The sequence below is a fragment of the Aotus nancymaae genome, unplaced genomic scaffold, assembly GCF_030222135.1.
Source record: "Aotus nancymaae isolate 86718 unplaced genomic scaffold, 86718_ANA_hifiasm-v0.15.2.pri h1tg000081l, whole genome shotgun sequence".
NCBI lineage: Eukaryota > Metazoa > Chordata > Mammalia > Primates > Aotidae > Aotus > Aotus nancymaae.
Window position 1 is genome coordinate 265001 of NW_026988496.1, and position 19348 is coordinate 284348.

General features: G+C 37.4%; 1 protein-coding gene and 1 pseudogene across 5 annotated transcripts in view; both read left to right on the top strand.

Moving 5' to 3' along the window:
* PHKA1 (phosphorylase kinase regulatory subunit alpha 1) overlaps positions 1-19348 on the top strand; it is a 125215-nt gene that overhangs the window by 94145 nt on the left and 11722 nt on the right. For 2 of the 5 annotated variants that reach the window (XM_064368943.1, XM_064368947.1), the window contains 6 exons: positions 9404-9482; positions 9620-9749; positions 11766-11867; positions 13194-13309; positions 13438-13476; positions 17887-17937. In XM_064368943.1, coding sequence (XP_064225013.1) covers positions 9404-9482; positions 9620-9749; positions 11766-11867; positions 13194-13309; positions 13438-13476; positions 17887-17937 — 517 coding nt within the window. The remainder of the gene's footprint in view (positions 1-9403; positions 9483-9619; positions 9750-11765; positions 11868-13193; positions 13310-13437; positions 13477-17886; positions 17938-19348) is intronic. The other 3 variants (XM_064368946.1, XM_064368948.1, XM_064368944.1) reach the window with 2 other exon arrangements.
* LOC105705668 (heat shock cognate 71 kDa protein-like) lies at positions 13485-17843 on the top strand (annotated as a pseudogene).

Sequence of the window (19348 nt, forward strand, 5' to 3'; positions counted from 1 at the left end):
TTGAAGCCAATGGACTTGGGGTACATGCGACGTAGTGAGACATAAGCTAGGGTGGGCAAGAGTGCTTGTGCCACCCCTCCTCCAACTCTATATAGTGCAGCTCAAGGAGAAAATCCTTCCTTCCACTTGAGGAGAGGAGAGGGAATAGTAAAGAGGACTTTATCTTGCAAGCTGGATACCAGCTCAGCCACAGTAGGCTAGGCCACCAGGCAGAAGCATCAGACTCCCATTCTAGGCCATAGCTCCAAGATGACATTTTGACACACACCCTGCATCAGAAGGGAACCTGCTACTTTGAAGTGAAGGACCCAGTTTTGGCAGGATTTATCATGTGATGACTAAAGAGCCCTTGGGCCCTGAACAATCAGCACAGTGGCCAGGTAGTACATGACCATGGGCCTTGAGTGAGACTCTCAGACATTCTGGCTCCAGGTGTGACCAAACACATGCCCAGCTGTGGTGGGTATAGGGATAGACTCCTTGAGAAAAGTAGAAGGAAGAGTAAAGGGGACTTTGTCTTGCAGCTTAGGTACCAGGTTGGCCACAGTTGGGCAGAGCACCAAGCAGATTCTTGAGGTTCCCAATTACAGGCCTCTACTCATCAACAGCATTTCTGAATCTGCCCTAGGCCAGAGAGAAACCCACTGCCCTGAATGGTGAGTTATAGGCCTAGGAGAATTCATCACAAGCTGACTGGAGAGCCCTTCGGCCTCAAGTGAATGTTAGCAGTAGCCAGGCAGTACTCGTGATGCGCCTAGGGTGGTGGTAACCTGAGGGAGAGACTTTGCTGCTTGTGGAAAGGGGAGGAGAGAGAGGGAAGGGCATTGTCTTATGGCTTGGGCACCAGCTGAGCCACAGAAGAATAGAGCACCAGGTAGATTTCTAAGGTTTCTGATTCTAGGCCCTGCTTCCTAATGGCACCTCTGGACCTGGCCAGAGGAAACTTGCACCCTGAAGGGAAGGATACAAGCCTGACTAGCTTCACCACCTGCTGATTATAGAACCCTAGATCCTTGAGTGAACATAAACAGTAGCCAGGCAGTGGCTACTGCTGTCCTTGGGTGAAATCCAATGCTGTGCCGGCCTCAGGTCTGACCCAGCACAGTCCCAGTGGTGGTGTCCACAGAGGTGCTTGTATTGCCCCTCCCCCAGCTCCAGACAGCTCAGCACAGAAAGAGAGAATCCATTTGTTTGGGAGAAAGTAAGAGAAGAGAACAAGAATATCTGCCTCGTAATCCAGAGAATTCTTTTGGATCTGATCCAAGACCACCAAGGTGGTACATCTACAAGGCTGCAAGAATGACAGCATTACTGGGCTTCGGGTTCCCCATAAAGCAGATATGGTTGCAGTGACAAAAAAAATTGATCAAAACAAGTAAGTCTCTTTGGATACCTGGAAAGCCTTCCCAAGAAGGACAGGTACAAACAAGCCCAAACTGTGAAGACAACGATAAATATCTAACTCTTCATTGCCTAGACACATGAACACCCACAAGACCCAAGACCATCCAGGAAAGCATGACCTTACCAAACAAACTAAATAAAGCACCAGGGACCAATTCCAGAAAGACAGACATATGTGACCTTTCAGACAGAGAATTCAAAATAGCTGTTTTGAGGAAACTCAAGAAGATAACACAGAAATGTAATTCAGAATCCTATCAGATGAATTTAACAAATAGATTGAAATTATTTAAAAGAATCAAGCAGAAATTTTGGAGTTGAAAATGCAGTTGACATACTGAAGAGTGCATCAGAGTGTTTTAACAGCAGAATTGATCAAGCAGAAGAAAGAATTAGTGACCTTGAAGACAGGCTATCAGAAAATACAAACTCAAAGGAGACGAAAGAAAAGGAATAAAAAAGAATGAAGCACACCTACAAGATCTAGAAAATAGCCACAAAAGGGCAAATTGAAGAGTTATTATCCTTAAAGAAGAGATAGAGAGATCAGGGTAGAACATTTGTTCAAAGGGATAATAACAGAGAACTTCCCAAACCTAGAAAACAATATCAATATCTAAGTATAATAAGGTTATAGGACACCAAACAGATTTAACCCAACAAAGACTACCTCAAGACATTTAATAAACTCCCAAAGGTCAAGGATAAAGAAAGGATCATAAAAGCAGCAAGAGAAAAAAAAAACAAATAACATTCAAAGGAGTTCCAATACATCTGGCAGCAGACTTTTCAGTGGAAACCTTACAGGCCAGGAGAGAGTGGCATCACATATTTAAAGTGCTGAAGGTAGTCAGGTGTGGTGGCTCACACCTGTAATCCAAGCACTTTGGGAGGCCAAGGCAGGTGGATCACCTGAGGTCAGGAGTTCGAGACCAGCCTAGCCAACATGGTGAAACCCCATCTCTACTAAAAACAAAAAATTAGCCAGGCATGGTGGTGCACACCTGTAGTCCCAGCTACTTGGGAGGCTGAGGCAGGAGAATTGCTTGAACCTGGGAGGTGGAGGCTGCAGTGAGCCAAGATCGCACCACTGCACTCCAGCCTGGGCAACAGAGCAAGACTTCATCTCAAAAAATAATAATAATAAAGTAAAATAAAGTACTGAAGGAAAAAAAATGTATTCTAGAATAGTGCATCCATTGAAAATGTCTATCAAACATGAAGGAGAAATAAAGACTTTCCCAAACAAACAGAAGCTGAGGGACTTCATCAACACTAGACCTGTCCTAAAGAAATACTAAAGGGAGTTTTTCAACCTGAAAGAAAAGGATGTTAATGAACAATCAGAAATCATCTGAAGGTACAAAACTCACTGATAATAGCAAGTACAGAGAGTAACATTGTAATTATGGTGTGTAAACTACTCATATCTTGAGTAGAAAGTTTAGGATGAACTAATCAAAAATAATAACTGCAACAATTTTTCAAGACATAGTACAATAAAATACAAATACAGACAACAAACAGTGAAAAGCATGGGGACAAAATTAAGGGATAGATTCTTCATTAGTTTTCTCTTTGCTTATTTGTTAGTTTGTTTATGCAATCAGTGTTCTGTTGTCATCAGTTTAAAATAATGGATTATAAGATATTATTTGCAAGCCTGATGGGAACCTCAAATCAAAAAACATACAACAACAGATACACAAAAAATAAAAAGAAATTAAAACACACCAATACGGTCACTATTTGATTGGTGCAAAAGTAATTGCAGTTTCAGACAATTTTAAATCATTTTAACTAGCTCAAACACATCTTTATTAATCAAAATAGGAACCATTACAATCAACACATTTTTGCCAATGGGAAATAAGTATGTTTATTCCTGTAGCATAAAAATCCATGCTTTGAGATTCAACAAACTCTTGGAAAGCATTTTTCGTGTCCTGCTGGTTGTGGAAGTGTTTTCTCTGCAAAAAGTTGTCGAGATGCTTGAAGAAGTGGTAGTCAGGTGGCAAGAAGTCAGGTGAATATGGTGGATGAGGCAAAACTTCTTAGCCCATTCATTTAACTTTTGAAGCGTTGGTTGTGTGACGTGTGCTCAGGTGTTGACATGGAAAAGAATTGGGCCTTTTCTGTTGACCAATGCCAGCTGCAGACACTGCAGTTTTTTAGTGCATCTCATGGATTTGCTGAGCATATTTCTCAGATGTAATGGTTTCACTGTGATTCAGAAAGCTGTAGTGGATCAGATGGGCAGCAGACCACCAAACAGTGACTATGACTTTTTTGGGGTGCAGGTTTGGCTTTGGGAAGTGCTTTCGAGTTTCTTCTCAGTCCAACCACTGAACTGGTTATCGCTGGTTGTCATGTAAAATCCACTTTTCATTGCATGTCACAATCCAATCAAGAAAGGTTCATTCTTGTTGCATAGAATACGAGAAGATGACACTGCAAAATGATTTTTTTAAATTTTCACTCAGCTCATGAGGTACCCACTTATCAAGCTTTTTCACCTTTTCAATTTACTTCGAGTGCCAAATGACTGACTGTAGAATGGTTGATGTTGAGTTCTCCGGCAACTTCTTGTGTAGTTGTAAGAGAATCAGCTTCAACGATTGCTCTCAATTGGTCGTTGTGAACTTTCAATGGCCCACCTCTATGCTCCTCATCTTCAAGATTCTCGTCTCCTTTGCAAAACTTCTTGAACCACCACTGCATTGTGCATTTGTCAGCAGTTCCTGGGCCAAATGCGTTATTGATACTGTGAATTGTATCCACTGCTTTACCACCCATTTTGAACTCAAATAAGAAAATCACTTGAACTTGCTTTTTGTCTAACATCGTTTCCATAGCAAGTAATAAGTTATTAGCAAAAAAATGCCCATTAAAACGATGTATAACATAACCACATTTATTTAAGAATGTATGTCAGTATCAAATGGCAAATTCCAACAATGCAAAAATTGCAGTTACTTTTGCACTCACCTAATAAGAGGAAGATAGGAAGGAAGGAAAGAAGAAAGAGAAGACCGCAAAATAACCAGCAAACAAATAACAAAATGGCAGGAGTAAGTCCTTACTTGTAAATAATAACATTGAATGCAAATTGATTAAACTTTCCAATCAAAAGACACAGAGCGGCTGAATGGATTAAAAAAAAAAATAAGACCCAATGATCTATTTCCTGCAGGAAACACACTTCACCTATAGAGACACATACCAACTGAAAATAAAGGGATAGAAAAAGATATTTCATGCCAATGGAAACAAAAATATAGTGGGAGTAGCTATACTTATATCACATGAAATAGACTGCAAGACAAAAACTGTAGAAAGAGACAAAGAAGGCCATTATATTAATGATAAATGAGTCTATTCAGCAAGAGGATATAACAATTGTAAATGTATATGCACCTAACACTGGAGTGTTACTTAGCTGTAGTAAGTAAATATTACTACAGCTAAGAGACACACCCCAATATAATAATAGCTGGAGACTTCATCACCCCACTTTCAACATTGGACAGTTCATCCAGACAGGTAATAAATACCAGACTTTATCTGCAGTATAGACCAAATGGACCTAATAGATATTCACAAGACATTTCATTAAATGGCTGCAGTATACACATTCTTCTCCTCAGCACATGGATTATTTTCAAGGATATACCATATGTTAGGCCACAAAATAAGTCTTTAAAAATTACCCCAAGAATGAAGATATCAAGTACCTCTGTGACCACAATGGAATAAAATTAGAAATCAACATCAAGAGGAATTTTGGAAACTATACAAACATATGGAAATTAAATAATATGCTCCTGAATGACTAGTGGGTCAATAAAAAAATTAAGAAGAAAATTTATAAATTTCTTAAAATAAATAATAATGGAAATACAACATACCAAAACCTATGAGATATGATGAAAGCAGTACTAAGAGAAAAGACTATAGCTATAAGCACCAATGAAAAGGTAGAAAAACCTCAAATATACAACCCAACAATGCATCTTAACTAGAAAGGAAAGGCAAACCAAACCCAGAATTGAAAGAAAATAAATAAAGATCAGAGCAGAAATAAATTAAATTGAAACAAAGAAAGAGATAATTAGGATCATTAGAGACTACTGTGAGCAACTATATGCCAATAAATTGGAACTAGGAGAAATGGTTAAATTAATAGATACATACAACCAACCAAGATTGACCTATGCAGAAACCCAAAACCTGAATAGACCAATAACAAGTAAAAAATCAAAGCCATACTTAAAAAGTCTTCCAGCAAAGAAAAGCCCAGAATCTGATGGTTTCACTGCTAAATATTACCAAACATTTAAATAAGAACTAATGCCGATCCTACTCAAACTATTCTGAAAATTAGAGGAGTAGGGAATACTTCCAAACTCCTTCTATGAGGCCCGTATTACCCCAATATCCAAACCAGACAAAGACACACTATAAAAAGAAAACTGCAAGCCAATATTCCTGATAAGCATTGATGCAAAAATTCTCAACAAAATACTAGCAAACTGAATTCAACAACACATTAAAAAGATCATTTATCATGACCAAGTGGGATTTGTACCAGGGATTCAAGGATGGTTAACATACACAAATCAATTAATGTGATACATCATGTCCACAGAATGAAAGATGAAAAGCATATGATCATTTCAATTAATGCTGAAAAAGCATTTGATAAAATCCAACATCCCTTCATGATTTAAAAAAAAAAGCCTGTAAAAACTGGGTATAGAAGGAACATACAATAAAAGCCATATACAGCAGACTCATGGTTACTATCATTCTGAATGGGGAAAAAACTGAAAGCCTTTCCTCTTAAATCTGGAACACAACAAGGATACCCACTTTCACCACTGTTATTCAACATACTACTGGAATTCATAGCTAAAACAATCAGATAAGAGAAAGAAATTAAAGGCATCCAAACTGGAAAGGAAGAATTCAAGTTATCCTTCTTTGCTGATGATATGATCTTATATTTGGAAAAAAGATTCCACACCAAAAAGCATTAGAACTGATAAATTCAGAAAAGTTGCAGGATACAAAATCAACATACAAAAATCAGTAGTAGCATTTCCATATGCCAGCAGCAGACAGTCTGAGAAAGAAATCAAGAAAGTAATCCAATTTACAGTAACTATAAATAAAATAAAATACTAGGAATTAACCAAATAAGTGAAAGATCTCTACAATGAAAACTATAAAACATTGATGAAACATAAAGGACACTAAAAAATTGAAAGACCTTTCATGTTCATAGATTGGAAGAATCAATATATTAAAATGTCCATATTACCCAAAGCAATCTACAGATTCTATGCAATCCCTATTAAAATATCAAGGATATTCTTCACTGAAATAGAAAAACAATCCTGAAATTTATATGGAACCACAAAAGACTCAGACTAGCCAAAGCTACACTGAGCAAAAAGAATAAAACTGGAGGAATTATATTACCTGACTTCAAATTATACTACAGAGTGATAGTGACCAAAAAAGTATGGTACTGGCATAAAAACAGCAAGACACATAGACCAATGTAACAGAATAAAGAACCCAGAAAGGAATCCATAGATCTACAGTGAATTCATTTTTGACAGAAGTTACAAGTACATACACTGTGAAAAGGACAATCTCTTCAATAAATGGTTCTGGGAAAACTGGATATCCCTATGCAGAAGAATGAAACTAGACCCCTATCTCTCTCCATACAAAAATCCAATCGAAATGGAATAAGGACTTAAATCTAAGACTTCAAGCCATGAAACTACTACAAGAAAATATTGGAGAAACTCTCCACAACATTGGACTGGGAAAAGATTTCTTGAGTAATACCCCACAAGCCCAGGCAACCAAAGCAAAAATGGTCATATGAGATCAGAACAAGTTATAAAGCTTCTACACAGCAAAGGAATCAGTCAGCAATGTGAAGAGACAACCCACAGAATAGGAGACAATATTTGCAAACTACCCATCTGATAAGGGAGTAATAACCAGAATATATAAGGACCTCAAACAACTCTATAGGAAAAAATTCCAATAGTCTGCTTTAAAAATGGGCAAAAGGTCTGAATAGACATTTCTCAAAAGAAGATGTACAAATGGCAAACATGCATATGAAAAGGTACTCAACGTCATTGATCATCAGAGAAATGCAAATCAAAACTACAATGAAGTATCATCTCACTCCAGTTCAAATGGCTTTTATCCAAAAGACAAGCAATAACAAATGTTAGCAAGGATATGGAGAAAAGGGAACCCTCATATATTGTTGGTAGGAATGTAAATTAGTACAACTACTGTGGAGAACAGTTTGGAGGTTTCTGAAAAAAGCTAAAAATAGAGCTACCATACAATCCAGCAATCCTACTGCTGGGTATATACCCCAAAGAAAGGAAATTGGTATATTGATGAAATATCTGCACTCCTATGTTTATTTCATCAGTATTCACAATAGCCAAGATTTAGAAGCAACCTAAGTGTCCTCAGTAGATGAATAGATCAAGAAAATATAGTACATATATACAAGGGAGTACTAGCCAGACCCAAAAAAGAATGAGATCCTGTCATTTGTAACAACATGGATGGAACTGGAGGTCATTATGTCAAGGGAAGTAAGCCAGACACAGAAAGACAAAGTTCACATGTTCTTACTAATTTTTGGGAGCTAAAAATCAAAACAGTTGAACTCATGGAGATAGAAAGTAGAATGATGGTTACCAAAAGACTGGGAAGGGTAGTGGGGGAGGTGGGAGATGGGGATGGTTAAAGGGTACAAAAAATAGTTGAAGAGAATGAATAAGATCTAGTATTTGATAGCACAATAGGAAGACTATGGTCAAAATAATTTAATTGTGCATTTTAAAATAACTAAAAGTATAATTGGATTGTTTGTAACACAAAAGATAAATTCTTGATTAGATGGATACCCCATTTACCCTGATGTGATTATTATGTCAAATGCCCGTATCAAAATATCTAATGCACTCCAGAAATATATACACACACTGTATACCCACAAAATTTTTTTAAAAAATTTAAAGAAAAGAATTTGAGGAGAGGACACAAATCAACCCATAAAATCATGCTTCTGGCAAAAAGAATATTTTTTGTATCAGTTTTGTGACACTATAGGCAATCCAAAGAAGATGGCATGGTTCATGCCCCAGAGTGCTTTGTGTCATCAGGAGAATCAGAAGTGTGGAAGGATGTGTGTAAACTTGTGTGTATATGTGTGTGTGTGCATGTGTGAGTGCACATGTGTGAATTGATGAAGCTATAGAAAATCAAATAACTCTATCAAGTGTGATTGTAAATTAATAAAATGGTTTCAAAAAGACACAGCTAGTATTCCATTGTTGGAGTGGGATGCTGAAGAGATGTTAGTTAAAGAAGAAATACATTCTAATGTTCACTAGCAGAGTAGGGTGACTATTGTTAACAACAATGTATTGTATATTTCAAAATAACCTGAAGAGAGGACTTGAAATGTTCCCAGCCCAAAGAAATGGTAAATGCTCAAGGTGATGGGTACCTTAAGAACCCTGACTTGATCATTACACATCCTATGTATGTAACAAAACATCACATGTACCCCATAAATATGTAGAAACATTGTGTATTACCAAAAAAGCACTGCTTAAAATTAATTTAGTACTTTGTAGCCATAATAGTTACTTGTCAGATGTTAAAAGCTAACTATAAAAGACTAGTCTAGAAGAACATCATGGTGTGAATTTTAAATACATTTTGAAGGAGGAAAAGAAGAGAGCAGAGCTCCTCTGAGTTGCTATGGGCCAGAGTGGTTTCAGGAGGCAATGAATGAGCTTTGAAGTTTGAAAGAATCAGAATGCTACTATGATGAAATGTTGAGGCAGTGACTTGGACTTGGGTAAAGCTGCTTCATTTTTTCAACATATTTACAATTAAGTGATTGTAGAATATTGTCTTTCTTCACTGTCTTCTTCCTCAGACCTTTGCCCTATGAGGTGCTCACTCAGCTGATAGATGAAGCCAGTGAAGGGGATATGAGCATTTCAATCCTTACACAGGTGAGAAGAATTATAAAGCCTAATCTGGTGATTGATATTTTAAAGTTTGTTCTCAATTGATCTAGCAATTTCCAAAGACAACAAAATAGGCATTGTGAGATCTAGGCCATTTTTTTGTCTATGTCTACTCTGTGCAGGAAATAATGGTATATCTTGCCATGTATATGCGAACCCAGCCTGGCCTCTTTGCCGAAATGTTTCGACTTCGAATTGGTCTGATCATACAAGTTATGGCAACAGAGCTGGCCCACTCCCTTCGATGCTCAGGTACTTAATTCAGTAACTATTTTAGGTAGAATCCACTTCTGATGTAGGTCTATGGAGTTCAGAAGCTGGATATGGCAAACTTGTTCCCCTGTTAGTCACTATTTATACAAGTCAAGGAGCTAATAAGATGACACATTTGTGTATCAGTTCTGCAGCTTCAGAATGCCATCTTTTGGGGGTTCTTCACTCCAAATCCTTCTTAACTTATCACTCTTTGCTAGCTTCATTTCTCTCACTCTGGAGAGTACTTGAGTGTAACAGACTGGGTTGGGTTCAGATTTAGGCAGTGGAGCTTCTGTATACCAAGAATGAGTCACTACATCAGTGGATCATGGTGTCAGTATTCTGTTTAGTCACCATCATGATTCAGTAAAGGAAAATGATGTTTTTATTAACATCTATCTGACAAGACTCTATGTGAAATTAACTATAGGTATATTTGGCAAGATAAAAGTTTTAGTTAGAAGAATAGTTGGGGCCTATAAAAGCTGTAAGGCAGAATAGTATAAAGTATGAAGGGGAAAAATAGACCCTTATGGCATGATTCCTTATTCCATTAGTATTTGTTTGATTTCAACAAGAATGGCAAAATAATACAGATAGGGATGGCACAGAAAAATAAAATCAAAATTGCAAAACTCAATTTTAGCCATTCTGTCTGTTAAATTTCTCCCAAAAGACTTTTAATCGAGCTGTAAACAAGTAGCTAAATTTATCAGTTTGAGTCAAACCTAACTCAAAAACATGAGATAATTTATATTTAAATAACTCTTTGCTGGAAGAGAGCTAACAATTATTTTACACCTACCATATGCCAGATACTATGCTTTTTGCTTTATATTTACATAAATTGTGTCATTTAATCCTTACAAGAATCCTCTGGAGAGGAAGGTATTATTGTGTCACTTTTACCAATAAATAAACTGAAACTAAAGAAGGTTAACTGACTTCCCCAAAGTAACATAGCTAGTAAATAGTGGAGTTTGAGTCTGAGTCTACCTGATTGCAAATGGTTTCCAGTTCAGTACATTGTTATAGATAAACATGATGTAGTATTCTGTAGTTGTGAGTATCAAGGGATGTTTTACAAGAGGGTGTGATTGCTTAATAATAAACCTCAATAAGGGATAAGCCCCTGAATGTTCACTTTTCCTTAATCGCCTGTTATATTTCTTGTTTTCCTATGGATTCATGAAAACCACAGCTCTTTACTCCTTATAGGATAAAGTCAAGATCCCTGGGTCTGATATTTAATACCCTCAACAGTCTGGCCTTTATCTTCTACTCCCACGGTACTTCCCACTAACTTTGTCAGTCTCGGTCCTTGGAAATTGATGTCTCCATTGATTTCAAAGGCACTTATTGTCTGTACCTCTCATTTGGCACATAGTATATGCAATGTTTTATTGTTGTTTATCTTGTTTACATGTTCCATCACTCCCAAAGAGATAGTCAGACTCTCAAGATTAGGTATCATGTCATCATACCTGCTTGTACTAATGTTACTTAAAATGATGACCTGCATGTAGTCAACTTTTAATAATGTATGATGTTGATTAACAAGTTCAAGTTTTCCTCTTATATTCATAATTTCATGGATTCAAATCTATTCTAAGTCTTTATTATTTCCAGACTGAGAAGTTTTAATTATTTTAGTCTATCAGCACATATACATTCATTGCTTTTCTCTGAATGGCCTCCATTTCCATGGTTCTTCTTTCATTCTTCCCACCTTCAAATAAAGATTTTACTAAGTACCCTAATGGTGTGGAGGGGGTGTGAAGAAGAAATCAATTATCTGGCTAATCCACAAACTGGATAGTCAGTCCTTAAATAATTAAAAATCTATGGCAGTAAGAATACCTAAGCAGTAGGGTGCTACCAATTTATTTTATAATTCTGTTCTTCCAATCAAGTGACTCAGGAATTCTAAGTAAGAAATCAAATAGAGAAAATATAGAGAGGGCATGGCAGGCAAATTAGAACTCCTTCTGTTCTAACATTTCTGCTGACTAGCTGAGGAAGCCATGGAGGGCCTGATGAATCTCAGTCCTTCAGCCATGAAGAATCTCCTGCATCACATTCTCAGCGGCAAGGAGTTTGGAGTGGAACGAAGTGGTGAGATTGAATAACTGCATTTTCATTTCATACTGTTTTGTTTAAGTGTTTCATTGGTTTTAAAATGTTTTTCCTTCATCACAGGAAGCTTTTGCCCCAAATAAATAAACTCAAATATATAAAACAGAAACCAGTTGGCCGCGGTGGCTCACACCTGTAATCCCAGCACTTTGGGAGGCTGAGGCGGGCGGATTACCTGAGGGTGGGAGTTCAAGACCAGCCTCACCAACATGGAGAAACCCCATCTTTAAAAAAAATTAAAATTAAAATTAAAAATTAAAAAAAAAAAAGAAACCAGGCTGTCTTCTGGAACAAGATTTGGAAACCACTATATTTTTCCTTAAATGATATATTAACTAAGTGGATTGACTGCTATCATCTTTCTTTTCTTTTCTTTTCTGTTTTGTTTTGCGATGGAGTCTCACTCTGTCGCCAAGCTGGAGTACAGTGGCGCGATCTCAGCTCGCTGCAACCTCCGCCTCCCAGTTCAAGCTATTCTCATGCTTCAGCCTCCCAAGTAGCTGGGATTACAGGTGCACACCACCACACCCAGCTAATTTTGGTATTTTTAGTAGAGATGGGGTTTCACCATGTTGGCCAGGATGGTCTCAATCTCCTGACCTTGTGATGCACCCGCCTCAGCCTCCCAAAGTGCTGGGATTACAGGTGTGAGCCACCACACCCGGCCCATGTTTCATTTTTAACTGTTTTATTGATTTCCTCACATTATCCTATGTCTCCACTTTAGGACAACTAGCAACCCATATCATCTGAAACCTTCTTGTATTCTAATTGGCGATAATTCAGTAGCTCTTACAGTGTTGTATTATGTGTGTATGTGTGTAGCTGCTTACGGTACATCTAATGTATCCCTTCAATTTTAAACTTACAAATTAATAGTCCACCTGCATTTGTGGTTTTGGTTTGATTTGGCATTGCATACCTAAAGCAGCAAAGCAAATGAGAAGTGGTCATCTCTCGTGCTCAACTTTCAGGGTTAGGGTAAATAGATATACAGTCAGATGGATGGGTGTCAGACTTTGGAGTGCTAAAACAAAGTTAAAAAGCAGTGTGTTTCAAGCTGGGGATCTTGCTAAAATGCAGATTCTGATTCAGTAGCTCTGCAGTGGGACCTGAGATTTTACTAACAAGTTCCTAGATGGTACTGATGCTGCTGGTCCGTGGACCACATTTCAAATAGCGAGGTTATAGTTTTTAAATTAAGTTAAAAATAAGGATATATATCAAAATTTTTTTAAACATGATGGGGAAGAAATGTAACCTTATTATCCTCTCTCTTTCTCTTTAATCTCTTGTATTATATAGTTCGTCCCACTGATTCAAATGTCAGTCCTGCTATTTCTATCCATGAGATTGGTGCTGTTGGAGCAACCAAAACAGAACGAACTGGGATCATGCAGTTAAAAAGTGAAATAAAGCAGGTAAGATACTACTTGGGACATTAGCTGGGATATTGCCATGTTTAAGAACATTCTTTTGGAATCAGACTTTGTTGGGTCATTTATTTTGTTTCACACCCTGAGTTTAATTTGAGCCATTTATTTTTCAGGTGGAATTCCATAGACTGTCAATCTCAGCTGAGAGTCAGGTGATGAAACAACTAGGGATTATTTAACATGGTTTAACTTACCTTTAGTTCTATATAACCTGCATGAGCTCATGGCCTTTTTACAAATAATATAACAAGTCATGGAGTAGATTGTTTGAATTGCCTTTATAGTAGTCATTTTGCATATAGCTTTCCTTTTTCTGGACCAAACTACTTCACTAATTTTAGAAGGAAAGTAACTTGCATCTGATAACAAGAAATTGAAACCCTGAGTTTCTCTTATTAGGACTGATGTGATTTTGGAATTAATTTTCTTTGTAAAACTAGACTGACTTCAAGCAAAAAGTCTTTGCTTGGCCAAACTTTAGGTGAGCTTCTGAACCTTTTCCTAGGCCCATTTGTGCACTTCCTTGTAAAATCCAGTTTTAGGAAGAGAACCCTGCTAAGTCACTTTAGCCAGAAACCCCTATGCTTGATATCTGATCATCCTTCACATCTGATCAAGCTCCTCATCTTCTATCACCCCCAGGTGACATCCAATCACCCTGGCCTGTCTTCAGCAAGAATCCTGTTAGGATGATTTAGTCAGAATCCCTACCTCTGATGTTTCCTTTTAGTAATTTTCCACCCCTTAGCCATAAATTCCCACTTGCTTATGTTGTATTTGGAGGGGAACCCAATCTCTCTCCTTTACTGCAAGACCTCATTGCAGTGGTTCCTGTACCTATTAACAATGGTCCTGAATAAAGTCTTCCTTACCATACTGTAACAAGTATCATTGAATAATTTTTTTCTTTAACAAGATATGCAAAAGGTGTTGTGGACACATAGAGGGAGAAACATCTAAATCAGTCTGGGAGATATTGGAAGTCACTAAATACCATGTTTGTAGCCTCTTAATTTTTCCTGCAGGTGAGAATAGAGAGTGGTTACATTATACAAAGAAATAGTTAACATAAGCTTCCATAGCTTGTTTTTAAAACTCTAGGAAGTAATTTGGTTTCAGGATCTCCAAGTTGAGAAAATACTGATTTGGCCTTTTAGAAGCACATTTTATGAAAAGCTTAAAACCACTCCTCCTGCTTTCGGAACAGAATTATGATAGCTTACAGTATTGAAATGCCTCTGGAAGAGGAGACGTGAAATGGAAATTTGGAGTTTTATTTTTGTTTTTTTTTTCTGTTTTAGTTTTTTAGCACTGGGGTTTCACTATGTTGTCCAGGCTGGAGTGCAGTGGCTATTCACAGGCACAAAATCCTGGATTCATGCAATCCTCCTACCTCAGTCTCCAGGAGTAGGTGGGACTAAGGCATGTCACTACCTTGCTTTGTTTTTTTAAAGGAATTAGAAACCATTTAGAAGGACAGTGAGCCAATGCTTGAAGCTTAATTTGAAGTAACTTGAGTACACTCATCAAATACCCTATGGCATTTATATTTATGCAAGAATAAGTATGGCACTCATCGAACTCTGCTGCAGCTCTCGGGATTCCTGTGGCTTTCTTCATTGTTGGGGCCAGGCCTACATGCCAGCAACCATGTCGAAGGGTCCTGCCGTTTGTATTGATCTTGGCACCACCTACTCTTGTATGGGTGTTTTCTAGCATGGAAAAGTAGAAATAATTGCTTTGTGTATGATCAGGGAAACTGAATCACTCCAAGCTATGTCGCCTTTACAGACACTGAACTATTGATCGGTGTTGCCACAAAGAATCAAGTTGCAATGAACCCCACCAACATGGTTTTTGATGCCAAACATCTGATTGGATGCAGATTTGATGATGATGTTGTCCAGTCTGATATGAAACATTGGCCCTTCATGGTGGTGAATGATGCTGGCAGGCCCAAGGTCCAAGTAGAATACAACGGAGAGACCAAAAGCTTCTATCCAGAGGAGGTATCCTCTATGGTTCTGACAAAGATGAAGGAAATTGCAGAAGCCTACCTTGGAAGACTGTTACCAATGCTGTGGTCACAGTGCCAGCTTATTTTAATGACTCTCAGCGTCAGGCTACCAAAGATGCTGGAACTATTGCTGGTCTCAATGTACTTAGAATTATTAATGAGCCAAATGCTGCTGCTATTGCCTACAGCTTAGACAAAAAGGTTGGAGCAGAAAGAAATGTGTTAATCTTTGACCTGGGAGGTGGCACTTTTGATGTGTCAATCCTCACTATTGGGGATGGAATCTTTGAGGTCAAGTCTACAGCCGGAGACACCCACTTGGGTGAAGAAGATTTTGATAACCAAATGATCAACCATTTTATTGCTGAGTTCAAGCACAAGCATAAGAAGGACATAAGTGAGAACAAGAGAGCAGTAAGACACCTCCATACTGCTTGTGAGTGTGCTCAGTGTACTCTCTCTTCTAGCACCCAGGCCAGTATTGAGATCGATTCTCTCTATGAAGGAATCGACTGGTGTACCTCCATTACCCATACCCAATTTGAAGAATTGAATGCTGACCTGTTCCATGGCACCCTGGACTCCATAGAGAAGGTCCTTCAAGATGCCAAACTAGACAAGTCACAGATTCATGATACTGTCCTGGTTGGTGGTTCTACTCACATCCCCAAGATTCAGAAGCTTCTCTAAGACTTATTCAATGGAAAAGAACTGAGTAAGAGCATCAGCCCTGATGAAGCTGTTGCTTATGGTGCAGCTGTCCAGGCCACCATCCTGTCTGGAGACAAGTCTGAAAATGTTCAAGATTTGCTGCTTTTGGATGTCACTCCTCTTTCCCTTGGTATTGAAACTGCTGGTGGAGTAATGACTGTCCTCATCAAGCGTAATACTACCATTCCTACCAGGAAGACACAGACCTTCACTACCTATTCTGACAACCAGCCTGGTGTGCTTATTCAGGTTTATGAAGGTGAGCGTGCCATGACTAAGGATTGTAACCTGCCTGGCAAGTTTGAATTCACAGGCATACCTCCTGCACCCCAATGTGTTCCTCAGATTGAAGTCACTTTTGACATTGATGCCAATGGCATCCTCAATGTATCTGCTGTAGATAAGAGTACAGGAGAAGAGAACAAGATTACTATCACTAATGACAAGGGCCGCTTGAGCAAGGAAGACATTGAATGTATGGTCCAGGAAGCTGAGAAGTACAAAGCTGAAGATGAGAAGCAGAGGGACAAAGTATCATCTAAGAGTTCACTTGAGTCCTATGCATTCAACATGAAAGCAGCTGTCAAAGATGAGAAACTTCAACGCAAGATTAACGATGAGGACAAACAGAAGATTCTGGACAGGTGTAATGAAATTATCAACTGGCTCAATAAGAATCAGACTGCTGAGAAGGAAGAATTTGAACATCAGCAAAAAGAGCTGGAGGAAGTCTGCAACCCCATCATCACCAAGCTGTACCAGAGTGCAGGAGGCATGCCAGGAGGAATGCCTGGGGGATTCTCTGGTGGTGGAGCTCCTCCCTCTGGTGGTGCTTCCTCAGGGCCCACCATTGAAGAGGTTGATTAAGCCAACCCAAGTATAGATGTAGCATTGTTCCACACATGTAAAACACTGAAGGACCTAAATTTGTAGCAAATTCTGTGGCAGTTTAAAAAAGTTCAGCTGCTATAGTAAGTTACTGGGCATTCTCAATACTTGAATATGGAACATATGCATATGGGAAGGAAATAACATTGCACTTTATAAACACTGTATTGTAAGTGGAAAATGCAATGTCTTAAATATAACTACTTAAAATTGGCACACACAAAAAATAAGTACAGCAATAGAATAAGAAAGAGTCTTGTGTTCACTTTAGTTTTCTCAAATAATTTGAATAATATGAACATTTTCCTATTTGAAAGGTGAAAGAACTACATTCAGTACTGAATAGTTATACTTGCATTGTTAGTAAATAATCTTTGATTTGGTTGAGAGTTATTGGATAAACATTTTATAATTGTTGATAGTCACCCAATATTACTTATAAGTTCATTATATGTTTACAACTTGAAGTGCATGTTCCAAGCTAGATTAATATAATGTTGAGACTTGACCTACCCAGCTACATCATTTAAATTTTTTCTACACATTCACTACCTATAGGTTTTCAAGGGAGCCAAAATCACTAGGACTGTAATTTAGAGGATTGAGAGCCCTAAATTTGCATTACTTTCTTATTTCTAAATATTAACTTTCATACTCACCTGCCTGTCTGGTATTTTGTATTGTTCTAAGCCATTTTTTCCCTATCACTCAAGAATGCCCTCTTTTCTAATTATGGAGAAAAAACATTTTTAAGGTATTTTTATTTCTTTTCCCTTCACCATGGCTTCTAGAGTAAAGCTGTTTCATCAGCTTTTTGATGATAATGTGCTGACTACTTACTGAAATAGTCTGTATTTGTACTCTACTAATAACTTTTAAAAATACAAGTAATTGTTGTCTTGCCTCACGTCTTTTAAGTTTTTATTTTCTCAATTTTTTCTCATAGTCCAATGGTGGTCATGCCCTGGGTATAGATTTGATGTCACCGTCTTTTCTGGTAACTGCTGTTATCTTCTCATATATGCCATTCACATGTGCTTTGAATAAGCTCTTGTATAAATCATGACATATACTGGTTGACTAAAAAAAAAAAATTAATCCAGAATTAAAATAAGTATAAAGCAATTTCATATATGGGGGTGAATCTTTTCATTTATTTCCCAATAAGTTAGAGAAGGGAGTTCAACTCCAACCTCTTTTCCACTTCAGAAAACAAAATTCAATTTACTGAGTATTGGTTAAGTATATGTTTATTCATTTATTCGTTCAGCTAATATAATTCATTACATACCTACTGTTCACCAGGTATTATACAGCATCAACTGGAAACTTATTCAAAATGCAAATTCTTGGTCCCACCCTAAGCTTACTGAGTCAGAAAGACTGGGGATAAGGCCCAGCAATCTGTTTTATTTATATGATTCTGATGCATTTTTAAGTTGGAAAACCACTGGGTTAGCTATTCTTCTGATTATAAATTCATTTAGTAAAAATTGAGTGCCAGTTTTGTGCCAGGCACTATGAACAAAACAGACATGGTCCTTGCCCTCATAAAGCTTACAATTTAGGAAGACTGACCTCTAATTAAATTTGTTTGGTTTAAATCAAAGACTCATAATGGCCTATGAGTTCAGATCTCTCAAACTGAAGAGATTTAGGCTAGACAATAACCAAACAAAAAATAGAAACTGTTGGAAACAATATTAGTATTTTGGTTAACCATAATCAAATACCCTGTAATGAACTAAGACTTGGCCAACTCTATCATATCCACATTAACATAGGACAAGGGTATAGAAGAAAATTTTAAAACTCAAAATGATTAATATTTGGCTTTGGAAAACAGTCTGAATTGTACTTTATCAGATCTATACCCTTTCTGGTTTGACTTCATAATCAACAGCCTAGGATCTTGGTGGTATAAACAAGACAATTAAGATGAATTAAATGGCAGTTCATCTACTCAGCAGATCAGTGTGATAGTCACTTGCCAATAGAAATGTTTAGGGGCTCCTTTCTCTTTTACATTGCATTGGTTGGTGATTTAGGCATTTGGCCCAAATTAAGATGTGAGAAGTTCTTTTCTTAGAAAATATTTCTATTATCTTCTATCTTATATTTATTTCTGAATTTAAACTGTTAACCACTTTGCCCAATGTATTTTATCCTTTACTTAGTATAATTTTTTCAAAGTTCATTATGTTTTAGCATGTATCAAAAGTTTATTTTTTTCATTGCTGAATAATATCCTATTAAATTAATGTACCACATTTTTAGCCATTCATCAGTTGATGGACACCTAGATTGTTTCCACTTTTTGGCTACTATGAATAATTCTACAATGAACCTTCATGTACAAGTTTTTGTATGGAAAAACTGTTTTCACTTCTCTTGAATATATGTCTATG